Source organism: Mirounga angustirostris, unplaced genomic scaffold (assembly GCF_029215605.1).
Source record: "Mirounga angustirostris isolate CCGP_5_RB_7025 unplaced genomic scaffold, mMirAng1.0.hap1 SCAF_1, whole genome shotgun sequence".
Classification (NCBI taxonomy): Eukaryota; Metazoa; Chordata; class Mammalia; order Carnivora; family Phocidae; genus Mirounga; species Mirounga angustirostris.
This window is the reverse complement of record NW_026991709.1, coordinates 112151763-112166760: the sequence shown is the minus strand read 5'-3', so window position 1 is coordinate 112166760 and position 14998 is coordinate 112151763. Positions and strand designations below refer to the sequence as shown.

The following is a 14998-nucleotide window of genomic DNA, read 5'->3' as shown; positions in this document are numbered from 1 at the left end:
TTCCTGGATTGCGTGAACTCCAGGACTCTCAAATTGTTCACTGAGAAATGAACCCTTTTGATGGGAAGGGGGCCAAACTGGAAGTTAGAACACAAAGAAGTGACATCTTTTGCTTCATTTCTCCTAATTGTTTTCTAATTGTGTGTTGGACTTTCCATTTCATTAGAATAAAATAGAAAAACGAATTCAGGAAGGCTCAAGGGGACTTCAAGGACATCAATATGCATGGGAAAACAGCACGACAGTGGGGTGAATTCTTCCTCTAACACTGCAGCGTTAGCATGAACAGGAGGAGTCCTAGTAAGGAGGTGTTTTAACAACAGCAAAATTCTGAGGCACTGAAGGCCACTGAGATTAAAAGCAGATTCATCCAGATAGTACTGAGTGTGTGTGAAGAGGTTCACAGGAGTACAGTTTCAGTCAGGCACACGGCTAGAGCACGGCTCACAGCGCGGAGATGGAATTCCTCTCTGGTCACCCCAGCACTCAGTCTTACACAGGCCCATCCAAGTCTGAGCATAAACTTTCTCCAGTGTCTCCTAGTGGTAGGAGATTAGTCCTGGAGATAATTTAAGTCGAGATTCTAATCTGGGTTCTAAAATGCCCTCTTGATACACATTTTACATTGGCCCTCAAATTTTTAAGGCTTCACTCAAATACTCTGTGTATCTATATTTTCTGAATGTGACTCTGAAACACTTGAGGCACGTCTCATCCCACTTCAGTAAAATGCAGTGAGTTTTGTGGGATGCCTTCATTGCACAGAAGTTCCCCTGTATTAATCACCTCCTGATACAGGAGGAGCGCTGCCTAAGCTTCGGGATTCACTCTTTGTACACGGAGATTTGGGGAGGCAAAAGCTTCTTTTGAAATAATTGATCTGAAGTTATAACATATATTCAGGGTTTTTAACATTTGGAATTCCTTTTATATACACAGCAATATGCGAAATATGTTTCCCATCTTTTTTTTTTTGAAAGAAAATTAACCAAATTGGGAAATATTTCATATCATGTGATAGTCTAAGGGAGGTCTATTTAATTATGTTCAGTCTCCAAAGGAATATCAAAGGGTCATAAGAAGATGTCTATTTAATTTCAAGAACACAGCTTGAGGACAAGGGTCAGTTACTGGAAGTTTGCAGGAAGTCTGACAGTCAGATATTCAGTCAAAAGAATCCATTATAGCTGATCTTTGAACCAGATAATTCATATTAATTGTAGTTCTTCCTGTTGACAATTGTAACATGCTCTTTTCTACTCATTACAATAGATACTGTCTCCCTCTCAGTAATCACATCCCTCTTTTTTACACCCCCAACTTCTAGAATCCTGTAGCCAACCCTTACAATTTCTGGTAGATTCATACTCAGAAGTGAGTTTTTAATGGTAGTGGAATTTTAAAAAAAATTTATACTGCCTTAGTAAGACAATAATAATGCTACATCCTTCCATAAATTCAGAATGCACTTGAGTGGTCTTGGTTTATGTTTAGACATGATTACTAACATGTGGGTAATATATGGGAAAAGTTTCTGGATTCTTGGCTTCATCAGTGGAGACACAGAAGATTAGTTTTCTATTGCCAAATAACAAATTATCACATAACAGCTTCAAACAACACCCACTGATTATTTCACAGCTCTGTAGGTCAGAAGTCTGGCCCAGCGTGACTGGCTTCTCCGCTCAGGTTATCACAAGGCTGACATCAAGGTGCTGGAGGGGCTGAGCACTCATCTGGAGGTGCTGGAGAAATCCACTTCCAAATTCATTCAGGTTTTTGGCAGAATTCAGTTCACTGTGGTTGTAGGATTAAAATCCCCACTTCCTGGCTGGCTGTAAGTGGAGGACCTTACTCAGCTCCTCACAGCCACCTGTATTCCTTCTCAATTGGCCTCTTCCAAATGTTAGTCAGCAGCAGTTTGTTGAATCACCTCAAATCTCTTCTTCTTCCTCTTCTTCCACTAGGAATTCTCTGTTTTAGATTAGGCACACCCAGACCATCACCCTATTTTTATTTTATTTTATTATTTATTTATTTTTTTAAATTCATTTAAATTCAATGTAGTTAACATATACTATATTTTTAGTTTCAGGGGTAGAATTGAGTGATTCATCAGTTGCATACAACACCCAGTGCTCATTACATCAAGTGTCCTTCTTAATGCCTATCACCCAGTTACCCCTTACCCCCACCCACCACCCCTCTGGCAACCCTCAGTTTGTTTTCTAGAGTTAAGAGTCTCTTATGGTTTGCCTCCCTATTTTCATCTTATTTTATTTTTCCTTTCCTTCCCCTATGTTCATCTGTTTTATTTCTTAAATTCCACGTATGAGTGAAATCATATGGTATTTGTCTTTCTCTGACTGACTTATTTCACTTAGCATAATACCCTCTAGCTCCAACCACGTTGTTGCAAATGGCAAGATTTCATTCTTTTTGATGGCTCAGTAGTATTCCATTGTATATAATACCACCTCTTTCTCCATTCATCTGTCAATAGACATCTGGGCTCTTTCCATAGTTTGGCTATTGTGGCATGGCTGCCAGAAACACTGGGGTGTGTGTGCCCCCTTCAAATCACTATGTTTATATCCTTTGGATAAATACCTAGTAAGGCAATTGATGGGTCATACGGTAGCTCTATTTTTAACTTTTTGAGGAACCTCCATACTGTTTTCCAGAGTGGCTGCACCAGCTTGCATTCCCACCGACAGTGTAGGAGGGTTCCCCTTTCTCCACATCCTCGCCAACATCTGTTGTTTCCTGAATTGTTAATTTCAGCCCTTCTGACTGGTGTGCAATGGTATCTCATTGTGGTTTTGATTTGTATCTCCCTGATGATCAGTGATGTTGAGCATTTTTTCATGTGTCTGTTGGCCATTTGTATGTCTTCTCTGGAGAAATGTCTGTTTATGTCTTCTGCCCACTTCTTGACTGGATTTTTTGTGGTTTGGGTGTTGGGTTTGATAAGTCCTTTATAGATTTTGGATACTAGCCCTTTATCTGATAAGACATTTGCAAATATCTTCCCCCATTCCATAGGTTGCCTTTTAGTTTTGTTGACTGTTTCCTTTGCTGAGTCATCACCCTATTTTAAAGGCAACTGTGCCATTGAATATAATATAGACAATGAGAGCTCTAGCTCTTCATACATACGGGTTCTGGAGTTTTAAGACCACCTCTAATATGATGGGTAAGGAGATGGGGCCTTTGGGATGTACCTAGGTCATGAAAATGGAGCCCTCATAAATGGGATTAGTGTCCTCTGAAAGAGACTCCAGAGAGATTTGTAGCTTCTTCCACCATGTGAGGACACAGTGAAAAGGCTATGAACCAGGAAGAGAGCTCTTACTAGAACATGGCCATGCTGGTACCTTGACTTTGAACTTCTCAGCCTCTAAAACTGAAAAATAAATTTCTGTTGTTAATAAGCTACCCAATCTGTAATATTTTGCTCTAGCAGCCTGAACAAACTAAGACTGCTGGACATGCTGGTCATCAGAGACAGAGAAGGGAGAAACAAGTTGCTACCTAAACTCATCTTTACAAAAAGTTTAGTAGAGTATTGGTGAAATTGCTAAAGCTCTGTTCAATGGTCACAGTTCAGATATATTTTTTTTAAAAAAAGATCACAGGCAGAGTGAGCAGTGCCATTTAGAGTTCACATGACTCTAGGTTGTTGTTGAAACCACAGATTAGCAAACCAATGTTGTGCAAACTCCCTAAGCCCCGACAAGACACAAGAGTATTTAAAACCAAAGAAATTCTCTGTCCCCCAGTTCCCCTCCCCCAGCATTCTTAATAAACACCCTCTCTCTTCTCTCACTTCTGGAATTACAGACTTCTTTATTGAAGCATGTTTGGGGCAATGTCTTGCACTTAGTTTATGTCCAGTGAAGCTGATTTGATTTTTTGATCATGAATAAGAGCAGAAGAATGGTGGATGGGGGCATGGAGTATAGTGTTTTGTTTCCCTATAGAAACCGCATATAATTTACATTGTATTTAATCAGGGAAAACACTGCCACCATACAAAATAGCTTGGTGAAGTCATGAAAAGAGGTCATATTCCTAAGAAGAGAATGCTACCTCAAAACCAGGCTTTAAAAAAATTATTGCAAGGTGTATTAGTTTTGTTTACAATCAGTTATCTTTAGGTCAGAAACTTTTCTTATTGTATATTACTAAATTAATAACTTGACAGATATTTTCAGCTATGCATTTATTTTTTACTGTGAAAAATTTCAAACATACATAAAATGAATGAGAATAGCATATACCCATCAACATAATCAAAGATTATGAAAATTGGCATACTTGCTTAGCTATTTTTAAAGATATAATCTTTGCAGCTGATGGTCATTGGGTTCATTTGTGCTTTATCACCATTAAAATACATTGTTACAAGTAGTGAGCATTGAGTGTGGTGACAATTAATGAGCATTATTCAAAGTGATGACCTCAGTATAAACTTCCAGTATAAAAATGTCAAGGAGAACTATACTCTTGCTTTTCTGTATGGTGACTATTGCTTGAAATAAGGGGGCTTTCACCTAAAACATGAAAACATTTAAGTTACACCGAGTTTTTGGGGGGGCCATCACAATAGATATCTCACATTTTTTTGTACATGTGTGATGGACCAAGCACCATACTAAGAGCTTTAAATGCACCCGCTCTTCCAAGAACCCTATAAGGAATTCTTTATCTCCATTTTACAGATTAGCAAGCTGAGGCTGAGAGAGATTAAACTGAATTAACTGTCCGGAGTCATCCAACAAGTACTGGGTGCAGTCATAGTTGTTAAAATTGTGTTTAATTTCTATAAATGATGTTTTAAAGGATCAAAAAACATTTTATTATTTAAACATTTTTAATTTTATTTTTTACCTACTAGTAACCAATAAATATATAACATTTATTAACATAACATTTTACACTGTCATTATTTAAATTAACATAACATTTTACACTCTCATTATTTAAATTAAGGATCCTCAGCATAAACAGATAAGAAGACTCATCCCTGATGAGAGACAAAATAATAACCAGAGGAGGTAATAAGGAGCGCCCGCAGATCCCCTGGGACTGAGGGGAAAGGTGTAGGGCCACCTTTCTCCCTCACCAAAAAATGCCCAGGAATTTAGAGATCTATTAAAGTTTCCTGGATTTCCAGTCCACATTTTGCTCTTTCAATTTACAACAAATTAATAAAATATTTTATCTTATTGCCTTTATTTTTTAATTGATAGTTTATCAATTTGGTCTATAAACAATAAAAATAGTGACTTACGTGTCAACTGAGATAAGTTTCTGCTCACTGTCAGAGGCATAGTCCCAAGTTGTTTCAATAATTCCGATGTAATAATGCTTCTCTTTTGCCCAGGCTGAGTTACTATATAAAAACAGAAAAATACTCAGCCACAAAATCTTCATTTTTTTTTTCCTCTTGGAGCCTGAGAAGCAATGAAGTGAAATCAGAAGCAGGCAATTTTAAGCTTCTTCCTTTATTTGCTTGTTTGACACAACTTAATGTTGCACAAAAGTAAATTGTTTCGTCAAAGCAAATAACGTTTCCCACTTCAGCTCATTTCTCGTAAATCCAGAAAGAAAAGTTTTCTGCTGCCAGGCTTCTCTGATGACAAATAAAAAGTCGACAGTTGTTGTTGGAGCCAATAGAGTGTGCATAACTCTGCCTTCCTCCATTTATTGCGTAAATTCCAGGAGGGTAAAAATCAGCTCTAAATGCTCCCTTTGTTCCTCGAACAATAAGCCACAGTACGGTGGCCTGCACACGGTGAACTCTTAATAAATTAGGAGGAAATTATGCAAAGTGGTTTAAAACATGTCACTCTTTCCTTTTGAAATGCCTACCAATACTTAGTTGCAACTTGATACAAAACCTTATACTTAGCTTGCCAAATTTAAGTACCCCACAATAAGAATCTTATTTTGAAGGATTTAGCTATTTTGTATGCTCTGCACTTACTTTCATAGAAAGTTTACCGTATTATTCTGCATTACTATATGCAAATAACAGAGCACAACAAGGGCTGATAATTCTGTTTTATCATCAAAGAAATCAGACCTAAGTAAATCTGCTTGCAAAGGCAAAGGTTGGTCTTAATAAACAGAATTTTATTATCAGAAGTAAAGAGAAGTTTATTAACAGAAAATCCTGGTTGTAACATTGCACACTTTGTGTTAATATAACCTTTTCCTCTAGAATCTTTCAATGCATTATTATTTGCCCGATGTTGTTTATAAAAGTAGACTGGTATAGGAGAAAGGACCCGGATGTTTGTACAATTCATTAATTTAGTAAGTGTTACCGAGAGAACCTACTATGCACCAGGTCCTGTTCTAAGCGCTGGGGATGCAGCAGACATGAGTCCCTACCTTCATCAGCTTACATTCTGCTTGTGAGAGACTGGCAATGTATAAATGAAGAGTGAAATAGCTAGTATTAGCAGCAACTGCTAGGGAGAAAAACAAATCAGAGAAAGACAATAATGAGTGCCAGGGAAGACAGCAGGATGAAAATCAAAATCCGATGGCACCATGTCACATCAGACAAGATACTTAACCCTGGCCTCAGTTTCCTCACCTGTAAAATCTCAGTCTCAGCGACTATTGTCCAGATGGTAATTAAAATGACTCACCACGTTAAGGCACATAGTAGAGAGGCTTCTCTCACCAGGTCATAATATCTTAACTAATTGCCCTGATACAGACAACTGAATCACATTGCCCAGGATGTCCCAAGACCTCCTTCTAGAGCCACATTTAACTATTGTGTCCTCATGCCCACTGAGAAGACAACTGGCCAAAATCTGTACCTTGCAAGGTGCTGTTCCTTTTAAATACTGGAGCCCTAGAGGGGCTCCTATTTCCAAATGGTCTACTCGGAGGGGACATCTTTTAGCAATTCATTCTCCCAAAAGGAGAATGGCACAAAGCTATTATATGAGCCAGCAGCTTTCCAGACGTTTCCTTCTTTCTCATCCTCTACTCCAAGCCCAAACTCAGCCCTGAGGGATGTGAGGAGAGTGATCAGATCACAGCAACAGTCCTGTCACTTCTTTCAGCTAGTCTACCCCACTCCCACCAAAAACAAAACAAAACAAAACAAAAAACCCCAAACAAACAAAAACTGCCCAGGTAGTTACTGAGGGCTTCAGAACGTATAATCATAGCATCCCATATATTGGGGGCGAAATGAAATGGTTAAAGAGTAACACCCCTGCCCAGTGGGAGTAAATATTTGATGTTGCAATGCAGGGAAGGTGATGAAGTCCATCTTACTGTCCTGTTTTGTAACAGTTACCCTTCTCATTAAAAGGCATATAGCTGCTGAATGGCGGGAAGTAGGGAGAATTATCTGAGTCTTAGTACTGTCTAAATAAAAAGAGGCCACTGCGGGCTAATAAGCAACCAGCCATTGACAGGGTCATTTACTGCAAACCTCCTTACAGTGACTCCAGGGTTGGACCTCAAAAGTGAACTTTGAATAATGTTGCAATTGAGAACTTCTGTGCTCAAGAAATGTGTCACGGCAGCATAAACTGGGGTAAGACAAGAAGAGCAGGGGGCCCACAGGAGAGGCTCAGCGGACTTAGAGCATCGCAAGAAAGAAGAGAGGAACCTGGATGGGACCAAATAGCTCATCCACTTAACTACGTCTGTCAGAAGGTTGCTACCTCAGAACCCTGGGGTACACCTTTATAGTTTGCTATAAATAATTACTGCACAGCCAAGCTAATTGTTTAGTAACCTGAGCAGAGTCACATACCACAAGTTTTAATCACTTTCCACAATTTCTTTTCTTTGTTGTCTTAAAGATTTCTGGAGAGTCTTACCTGCATTTAGCAATTAAGACCCTAGGACTAGGGGCGCCTGGGTGGCTCAGTCAGTTAAGCATCTACCTTTGGCTCAGGTCATGAGCCCAGGGTCCTGGGTGGAGCCCCACGTTAGGCCCTGCTCAGCGGGAAGCCTGCTTCTCTCTCTGCCCCTCCCCTCCCAACTCATGCTCTCTCTCTCTTATTTAAATAAATAAAATCTTTCAAAAAAAAAAAAAGGTTAAAAAAAAGAGATCCTGGGGCTGATAAGGGCTAAAATCAAGGAAGCTTCAGCTTTATTTCTGTCTGGCAAGATTCAATCTCTCTTTACTTCCACTATTCCTGCTTATACCCTCTAGTTTCTTTTTTGGTTGATCCATGACAACTGGCTTTTAACATAATATGTCAGAATTACTAAGAAACAAACCACCGAAGACAGTCTTTCACTTTGTGACAGCAGGAAACAGTATAAAATCACAGATCGTTCTCTACATGACCAGTCAGACCACCACGATGCTATCTTTTTCACAGGAAATTGTGCAACTCTGGAATTTTATCAGTGAGTGCGGCTACATACAGAACTCTGATAATGAGTGCTTTGACTTGAACTAGTATAGCACAAACCTGGCTGATCCTCTTCTCTATTGTTCAGTTCATAACTATTTAGGGGGTTATCAAATTGGTCTTTGGTTGCTCCATCCCCTTTGGCTGCCTGTTAATGGGTCAAGGTTCTGGTCAGCACATTCTGACAGGTAGAACTGTCACAGACAGGAAGAAAAAAATCCTAGACTCTCATCTAGCAAAAGCCTTGATGGTGTCGAGGTCTACATTACAATGGGGAAGGAGATTTGTTTTTTAATGGCATAAGGATTCCAATTACTCCATTCTTGTTTTCTTACACTGTGAACAATGTAGAAATCAAAGCATATGATTTGTTAGCAATGAAAAGGAACCAAAATAGTAGAATTATTTTTATAAAAGGTTAAAGAATAGCTTGTTCACAAGGTTTGATTACATACAACTTCAATGTGCGACTTAAAAAAAAAAGATTTTATTTATTTATTTGGAAGAAAGAGAGCGAGAGAGCATGAGCAGGGGAGAATGGGGGCAGAGGGAGAAGCAGACTCCCCGCTGAGCAGGGAGCTGGGCTGGGGGCCTAATGTCAGGACCCTGGAATCATGACCCGAGCAGAAGGCCGTTGCTTAACCACTTCACCAACTGAGCCACCCAGGCGCCCCCAATGTGCAACTTTCTTGAAACATCTTCCTCTCTTGTTGTGGTTAACCTCATTTCTTCTTGCTTCTATTCCATGCTGGGGCAACACATTTTGTATAGCTCTTAACACTTTGATTTGTGCCTGGGTCTTAATTTATAAAAGATGGCTCCGTGATGACATAAAGAGGCAAAAGCCATTGAAAGAAATGTTACAATTCCCCTAGACACAAGAGGCACGCACGTCTTGCAGGGCCAGCGTTGTTGAGGAGGCAGAAGCAGATACTGGGGGAAGCATAGGCCACAACCTTCGTTGGGATTTGTGTAGGAAAGGCAAGGCAGGGCAGAGTAAATAGCTTATGATTGGCTAGTTTGAATAATCTCAGCGGGCTTTGAGGCATAGGAATGGTCTCTAGTTGTTTGGTGCTTGGCTCCAGATTGATTTCAGGCAGAGGAACTATGGCTTGGTGTGTGAGTTACATAAAGGAGGTGGTTAGGGGTATGGATTCAGGGATTGGTTGGTTTGCATATGAAAGTCTGGCTCACTGGCAAGCTGTTCACTATCTCTAGGAATTAGCTAGCTCTGGGAGAGGCAGTCTTTTCCCACCTAGCAAGGTCCCCAAAGATGTCAAAGCATGATAAAATATTGAAAATAAAAAACATGATGAATGCATATTTCGTATTGGAATTATCTGTTTATGTGACTGTCTCCTCAATTAGACTGGGCTTTCTTGGGGCCAATGACTATGCCTTGTTTTATCTTGAATCCCAGGCACTCAGCATAGGTGCTGACACACAGCTTAATAAAAATTGAGAGAATGAATAAATGTTAACCATAGGAACGGTCGCTAACATCGATTAGTTGATTACTGTAAGCCAGAGCAGTGCCAAGAGCTTTGTAAAGTTTATTTCATTTAATCTTCACAATAACCAATTGGGCAGATGTATTAGTTTTTTGTTTTTTTCTAATTTTTTTATTGCTGCTTTAACCAATCGCCACTAACTCAGTGGCTTGAAACAACATCAATTTAATATCTTACAGTTCTAGATGTCAGAAATCTGACCCCTACATCACCGGGCTAAAGTCAAGGTGTCAGTGGGGCTGCATTCCTTTTTCGAGGCTCTAGGGGAGAACACATTTCCTAGCTTGCTCCGGTTTTTAGGGGCTGCCCACATTCCTTGGTTCATGCGGGGGAGAGTGAGATCTATAAGCCAACAATGGCAGGTCGAATCCTGACATTGCATCACTCTGACCTCCTCTTCTGCCCCCCTCTTCTACTGCTAAGGACCCACCTTGATAATCCTGAATAATCTCCCTATCTTAAGGTTAGTTGATGAGAAGCCTTAATTCCATCTGCAACCTTCATTCACCTTTGCATGGACAGTAATATAGCCATAGGTTCTGAGGATTGGGATGAGGACATCTTTGGGGGAGACCATTATTTTGCTTACAGAATATCACAAATAAGTATTATTATTATTATTATCTTCATTTTACAGATGAGGGAACTATGGATAAGAGAGATTTTATACCTTGTCAAGGACCCCATAGCTAGTAAGTGGAGTAGCCAGAATTCAGGTTTGTCCTCCCTGATCCAGAGATGCACTATGATCCTGAGGACAGTAGAACATGGCTTCAGACCACGGTTGGGCTGGGCTTCCCAGTCTCTCTGTGCTGTGGAAGGATTGAGGCCAGGGTCTGGTTGGCAGTTGGCAGATTCAGAACCTTCATTTTGTCAGTTTACAAAAAGATGATTAGTTTAGAGGGTTCCCTTTGGTGAATTTTGCAAACTTGGAGAATCAGTCAATATAGTAATTTATTCATTTAAAAGTAAAGGAGAATAGGTATATATTATTGGTCTTTTTTTTTTTTTTAATAATCTCTACACTCAACATGGGTCTTGAACTCACGACCCTGAGATCGAGAGTTGCATGCTCTATCAACTGAGCCAACCAGGTGCCCCATATAATTGATCTTTTAAAAAATTTGTTTATAGATCTACTTAGAAAATCATATTATGGAACAAAATTTTCTTGGCAAGTATAGAATTTGACTAAAAGAGTGTATATTCTTAAAGTATATTCCTTTAAAAAATTTTTTTTTGCACTAACAATATTTCTGTTGAAATGGTGGTACTCATCATCACAATGAGAGCACCTTCCAATAGTTGTGCAGGAGACACATCCCACTGATGCATTCTTAGTCTTTGACTGTTCCTGTTAAGATGCATGCAGCTGACTACCTTTCCCTACAACTCCCATTCACTAAATCACACTTCACGTATCCATTAAATTAGGGTTTATTTTACTAGACTCTGACTACTGTCCATCTCTGAATCCCAAAGCCTAGGATTGTGTTCTTAAGTGAATGAGTAGATGAAGTAAGCATTACTCTTGGTGACATTGGGGCAGCACCTTTAGCAATTTCTTACAGAATAGTGTAGTTTTATCAGCAACACTTTTAAAATTCTCAGACTGGAATGCTTCTTGTGGGGAAGGGGCATGGCTAGTTTCATCCATATTTTGTAGGTTCTTATTAGTTTCAACAGCAGGGAGTGAAGTAGTATTGTTATATATATTGGGTACTTTTGCCCAATGTTATAATAGCATTATTAGCATATTAATTTTTAGAAGTACTCTTCTGGAGACAGAAGTTGGAGTATCTTGGGGTAAATGAAATGATGTCAGGGATTTGCTTGATAAGATTCTGGGTATTTACATATTACTTATGAAGTTAAGAAGTTAAAAAGTAAAAGGAATGAAGAGTCTGGCTTTGGTTTCAATTCTCACGTTGAATCCTTTTATTTAACTAATTTCTGATTTCAAATATTCTTATTGTCTAAGGCATAAGCTGTTTGTTAGCCAACGTACAAGACATGTGTAGTCCCCTCTCCCTGTTATTTCCTCTACAAAAGCTACAAAAGCTCTTTCTCAGCCTTCCTTGCAGTTAAGAACAGCATATAAGAGGGGTTTGACCAATGAGACACAGGAAGAAGTTGGCTGGGTCTCCTCAGAAGATTTTTACTTTCCTGATAAAAGGAGAATATGTGGTTGGTGCTACTCTTTTTTCCTTCTTCTCTGCCTTCAATGTGTATACAATATTTGGAGTTGGAACAACCATCTTGCAACCATGAGGCAACAGTCATGAGGGAAAGGCCAAGGACATTAAAGACACTGGCCCTTGCACCATCAAGTTGCTGAACCAACACTAGCAGCCTCCTAACTTACTTAAAAATATGAGACAAACACCATTGGTAATCCCCGTAGCTGGGTTTTCTGTTACTTGTAGCAGAACACATCCCAAATGGTCATATTGTTAGATACAAAGTCAGAGCATGAGTCCTTATTCTTGGTTCTGGAAGACTGCCACTTATACATTCTGTAACCTGCAGTCTAATAACAATACATGGATTTGCATTTAAAAGACTGATACAAATTTTCAACCATGCTATGAGAATTACATTTTTTTTTTTTGATGCTTGCTGATGGTGCAGGGTTAGTCTTGGATTGTGTATTTTTTTTTCTAACTGAGCTAGACTTCAGATTGTACCTGCTCTCTTTGTTCCTCTTGCTCACACCCTTTGCTATGTGTTGAAAACCTTGTTACACCACTACAGACTCTACTCCAGTGACACCGTTTATAGAAAGAGGAAGCAGCTCACACACAAGACGGACAAAAAAAAAATTTATTTCAAGCTCGTTTTCCTGGTAGATTGCCATGAGTCTTCAGCCAGGCCCTCCTAGATTCCTTTATCTCTGGTGTTTCTTCTTCAGCAGCTTTCGCTCTGCTCATGGACTTGTCAACACTCATATGAGAAAGATATTTATGCTGCGGAAAAGAAAGTTTCATGATGTTCTAAGAAGTAACTGAGTCAAAATATTACAATCATCGTATCAAGAGACTAAAGGGTAATGACCTCATGGATAGCCTAAGTAACTAAGGAACTGATGAAAGTCTCAGAGAAGAAGATACTGTTTTCATCCTAAAGTTGCTAGTAAAATGTGTTGGAGAAAGGGGAGATAAGAATGAGAAGAAATTGTCACTTGAATATGAAAAAATATGTAATCATTATTTAGTTTTTTTCAAGAGTTGTAGAAACACTTTATACTTCCACCAGAGTATATGTAATGCCCATCTCACCACACTGTTACTGATATTATCTTTGAAAAAAGAAATCGTTGCCAAATCAATGGCTTACTTACCCAACAACTGTATCTGACTGTTATTTAAATGCAATGTTTAAGTGATTTGATTATTAGCAAGGTTAGATATCTTTATAGTTTCAGTAATCATTTGTGTTTCATCTTCTATAAATTGTTCAAATCCTTATGCATATGTTGTATGAATCTGGAAATAACACATTTAACTCTAGAGTATCTTTTATCAGATCAGAAACAGTTATCTAAGTTTGAGAAAGAAGATAAAACCAGTTTCTTGGTCATCTCAAAACAGTAATCTTTGGGGGTTTTTTGAGATTTATTTCTTTCTTTTAGGGAGAGAGAGAAAATGAGAGAGAGTGTGGTGGGGAAGGGCAAAGGGAGAGGGAGAGACAGAATCTCAAGCAGACTCCCTGCTGAGTGTAGAGCCCAATGAGGGGCTCGATCTCACAACCCTGAGGTCATGACCTGAGCAGAAATCAAGAGTCAGACACCACTTGATCTGGTGGAATCTGAATTTGGTGGTGGATAACTGAGCCACCCAGGCACCCTACAAAACAGGAATCTTTGAATGAATGAGTCACGTGTCGGATCATGTAAATGTTCAGTGGATCAGATACCCTTATATAAACATTGAATTTATTTAAATATGATCACTTCAAATTAATTTGGCTTACCTTTTCATTCGATTACAGTATAAGTGCTCTCCATTCCACCCTCAATGTGAACACTAACATGGCAATGAAATAACCAGGTCCCAACATCTCTTGCATACATTTTTACAGTCTGATATACTCCAGGAGGAAGGTCATAAACGTCAGAGCGATACAGTCCCGTATCCTCAGTAAGGAGACAAAACACCACTAAGTAACTTAAAAAAGGCAGTAGTCATTTATACATCCTATCAATTCTAATATGCTTTGTTAGACGACAATTAGAAAGCATTAGGTGCCATTGCACTTCTCCTCTGAGTACAAGTGAGGGTTTAGAGGAGGAACAAGTCTGAGAACATTTCAGGAATGGGCCACAGAGAAACATCTCACTCTAAAGAGATCTTGTGTCATTCTTGGTGTTAGATACTTTGTCAGGGTCTCCTGCAGAAGAAAGCTCTAGATTTCAGACAACATCTGGTCTTACAAATCCCAAAAGTTTTAACTGAATTATTTCTTTTTTTAAATTTAATTTAATTTTTAAAAATTTATTTATTAACATATAATGAATTATTTGTTTCAGGGGTACAGGTCTGTGATTATTCAGTCTTACACAATTCACAGTGCTCACCATAGCACATACCCTCCCCAATGTCCATCACCCAGCCACCCCATCCCTCCCAAACCCTCTCCAGTCCAGCAACCCTCAGTTTGTTTCCTGAGATTAAGAGTCTCTTATGGTTTGTCTCCCTCTCTGGTTTTGTCTTGTTTCATTTTTCCCTCTCTTCCCCTATGATCCTCTGTCTTGTTTCTAAAATTCCTCATGTCAGTGAGATCATATGATACTTGTCTGTCTCTGATTGACTTATTTTGCTTAGCATAATACCCTCTAGTTCCATCCACGTCATTGCAAATGGCAAGATTTCATGTTTTGATGGCTGCATAATATTCCATTGTATATATATACCACATCTTCTTTATCCATTCATCTTTAGCTGAAGTTTTTCTAACTAAGGATGTTGGTGATGTGAAGATGACCATTTCTTGAGATATAGCTAATCGGGAAAACTCATGGTTACAGGAGGGAGAGGAGTTCATCTGCCTTCTGGGGTCAGGACTGAAGACTGAGGGCCTTAA

At 39.1% G+C, this 14998-nt stretch overlaps 2 protein-coding genes across 15 annotated transcripts in view; both read right to left on the bottom strand.

Moving 5' to 3' along the window:
* Positions 1 to 5711, bottom strand: part of LOC123863736 (ceruloplasmin) — a 59518-nt gene extending 53807 nt beyond the window's left edge. For 10 of the 14 annotated variants that reach the window (XM_045903580.3, XM_045903579.3, XM_054504365.2 and 7 more), the window contains exon 1: positions 5297 to 5709. In XM_045903580.3, the coding sequence (XP_045759536.1) occupies positions 5297 to 5439 (143 nt within the window). In that variant the 5' untranslated portion in view covers positions 5440 to 5709. Of the gene's footprint in view, positions 1 to 5296 lie in introns of all 14 variants that reach the window. The other 4 variants (XM_064586582.1, XM_064586589.1, XM_064586593.1 and 1 more) reach the window with 2 other exon arrangements.
* A 7037-nt stretch (positions 5712 to 12748) lies between these two features.
* The window catches only part of LOC123834639 (ceruloplasmin-like), a 30042-nt gene continuing 27792 nt past the window's right edge, over positions 12749 to 14998 (bottom strand). The window contains exons 18-19 of the mRNA XM_045863707.2: positions 13889 to 14051; positions 12749 to 12882 (exon numbers count right to left, since the gene is read on the bottom strand). Coding sequence (XP_045719663.1) covers positions 13893 to 14051 — 159 coding nt within the window. The 3' untranslated portion in view covers positions 12749 to 12882; positions 13889 to 13892. The remainder of the gene's footprint in view (positions 12883 to 13888; positions 14052 to 14998) is intronic.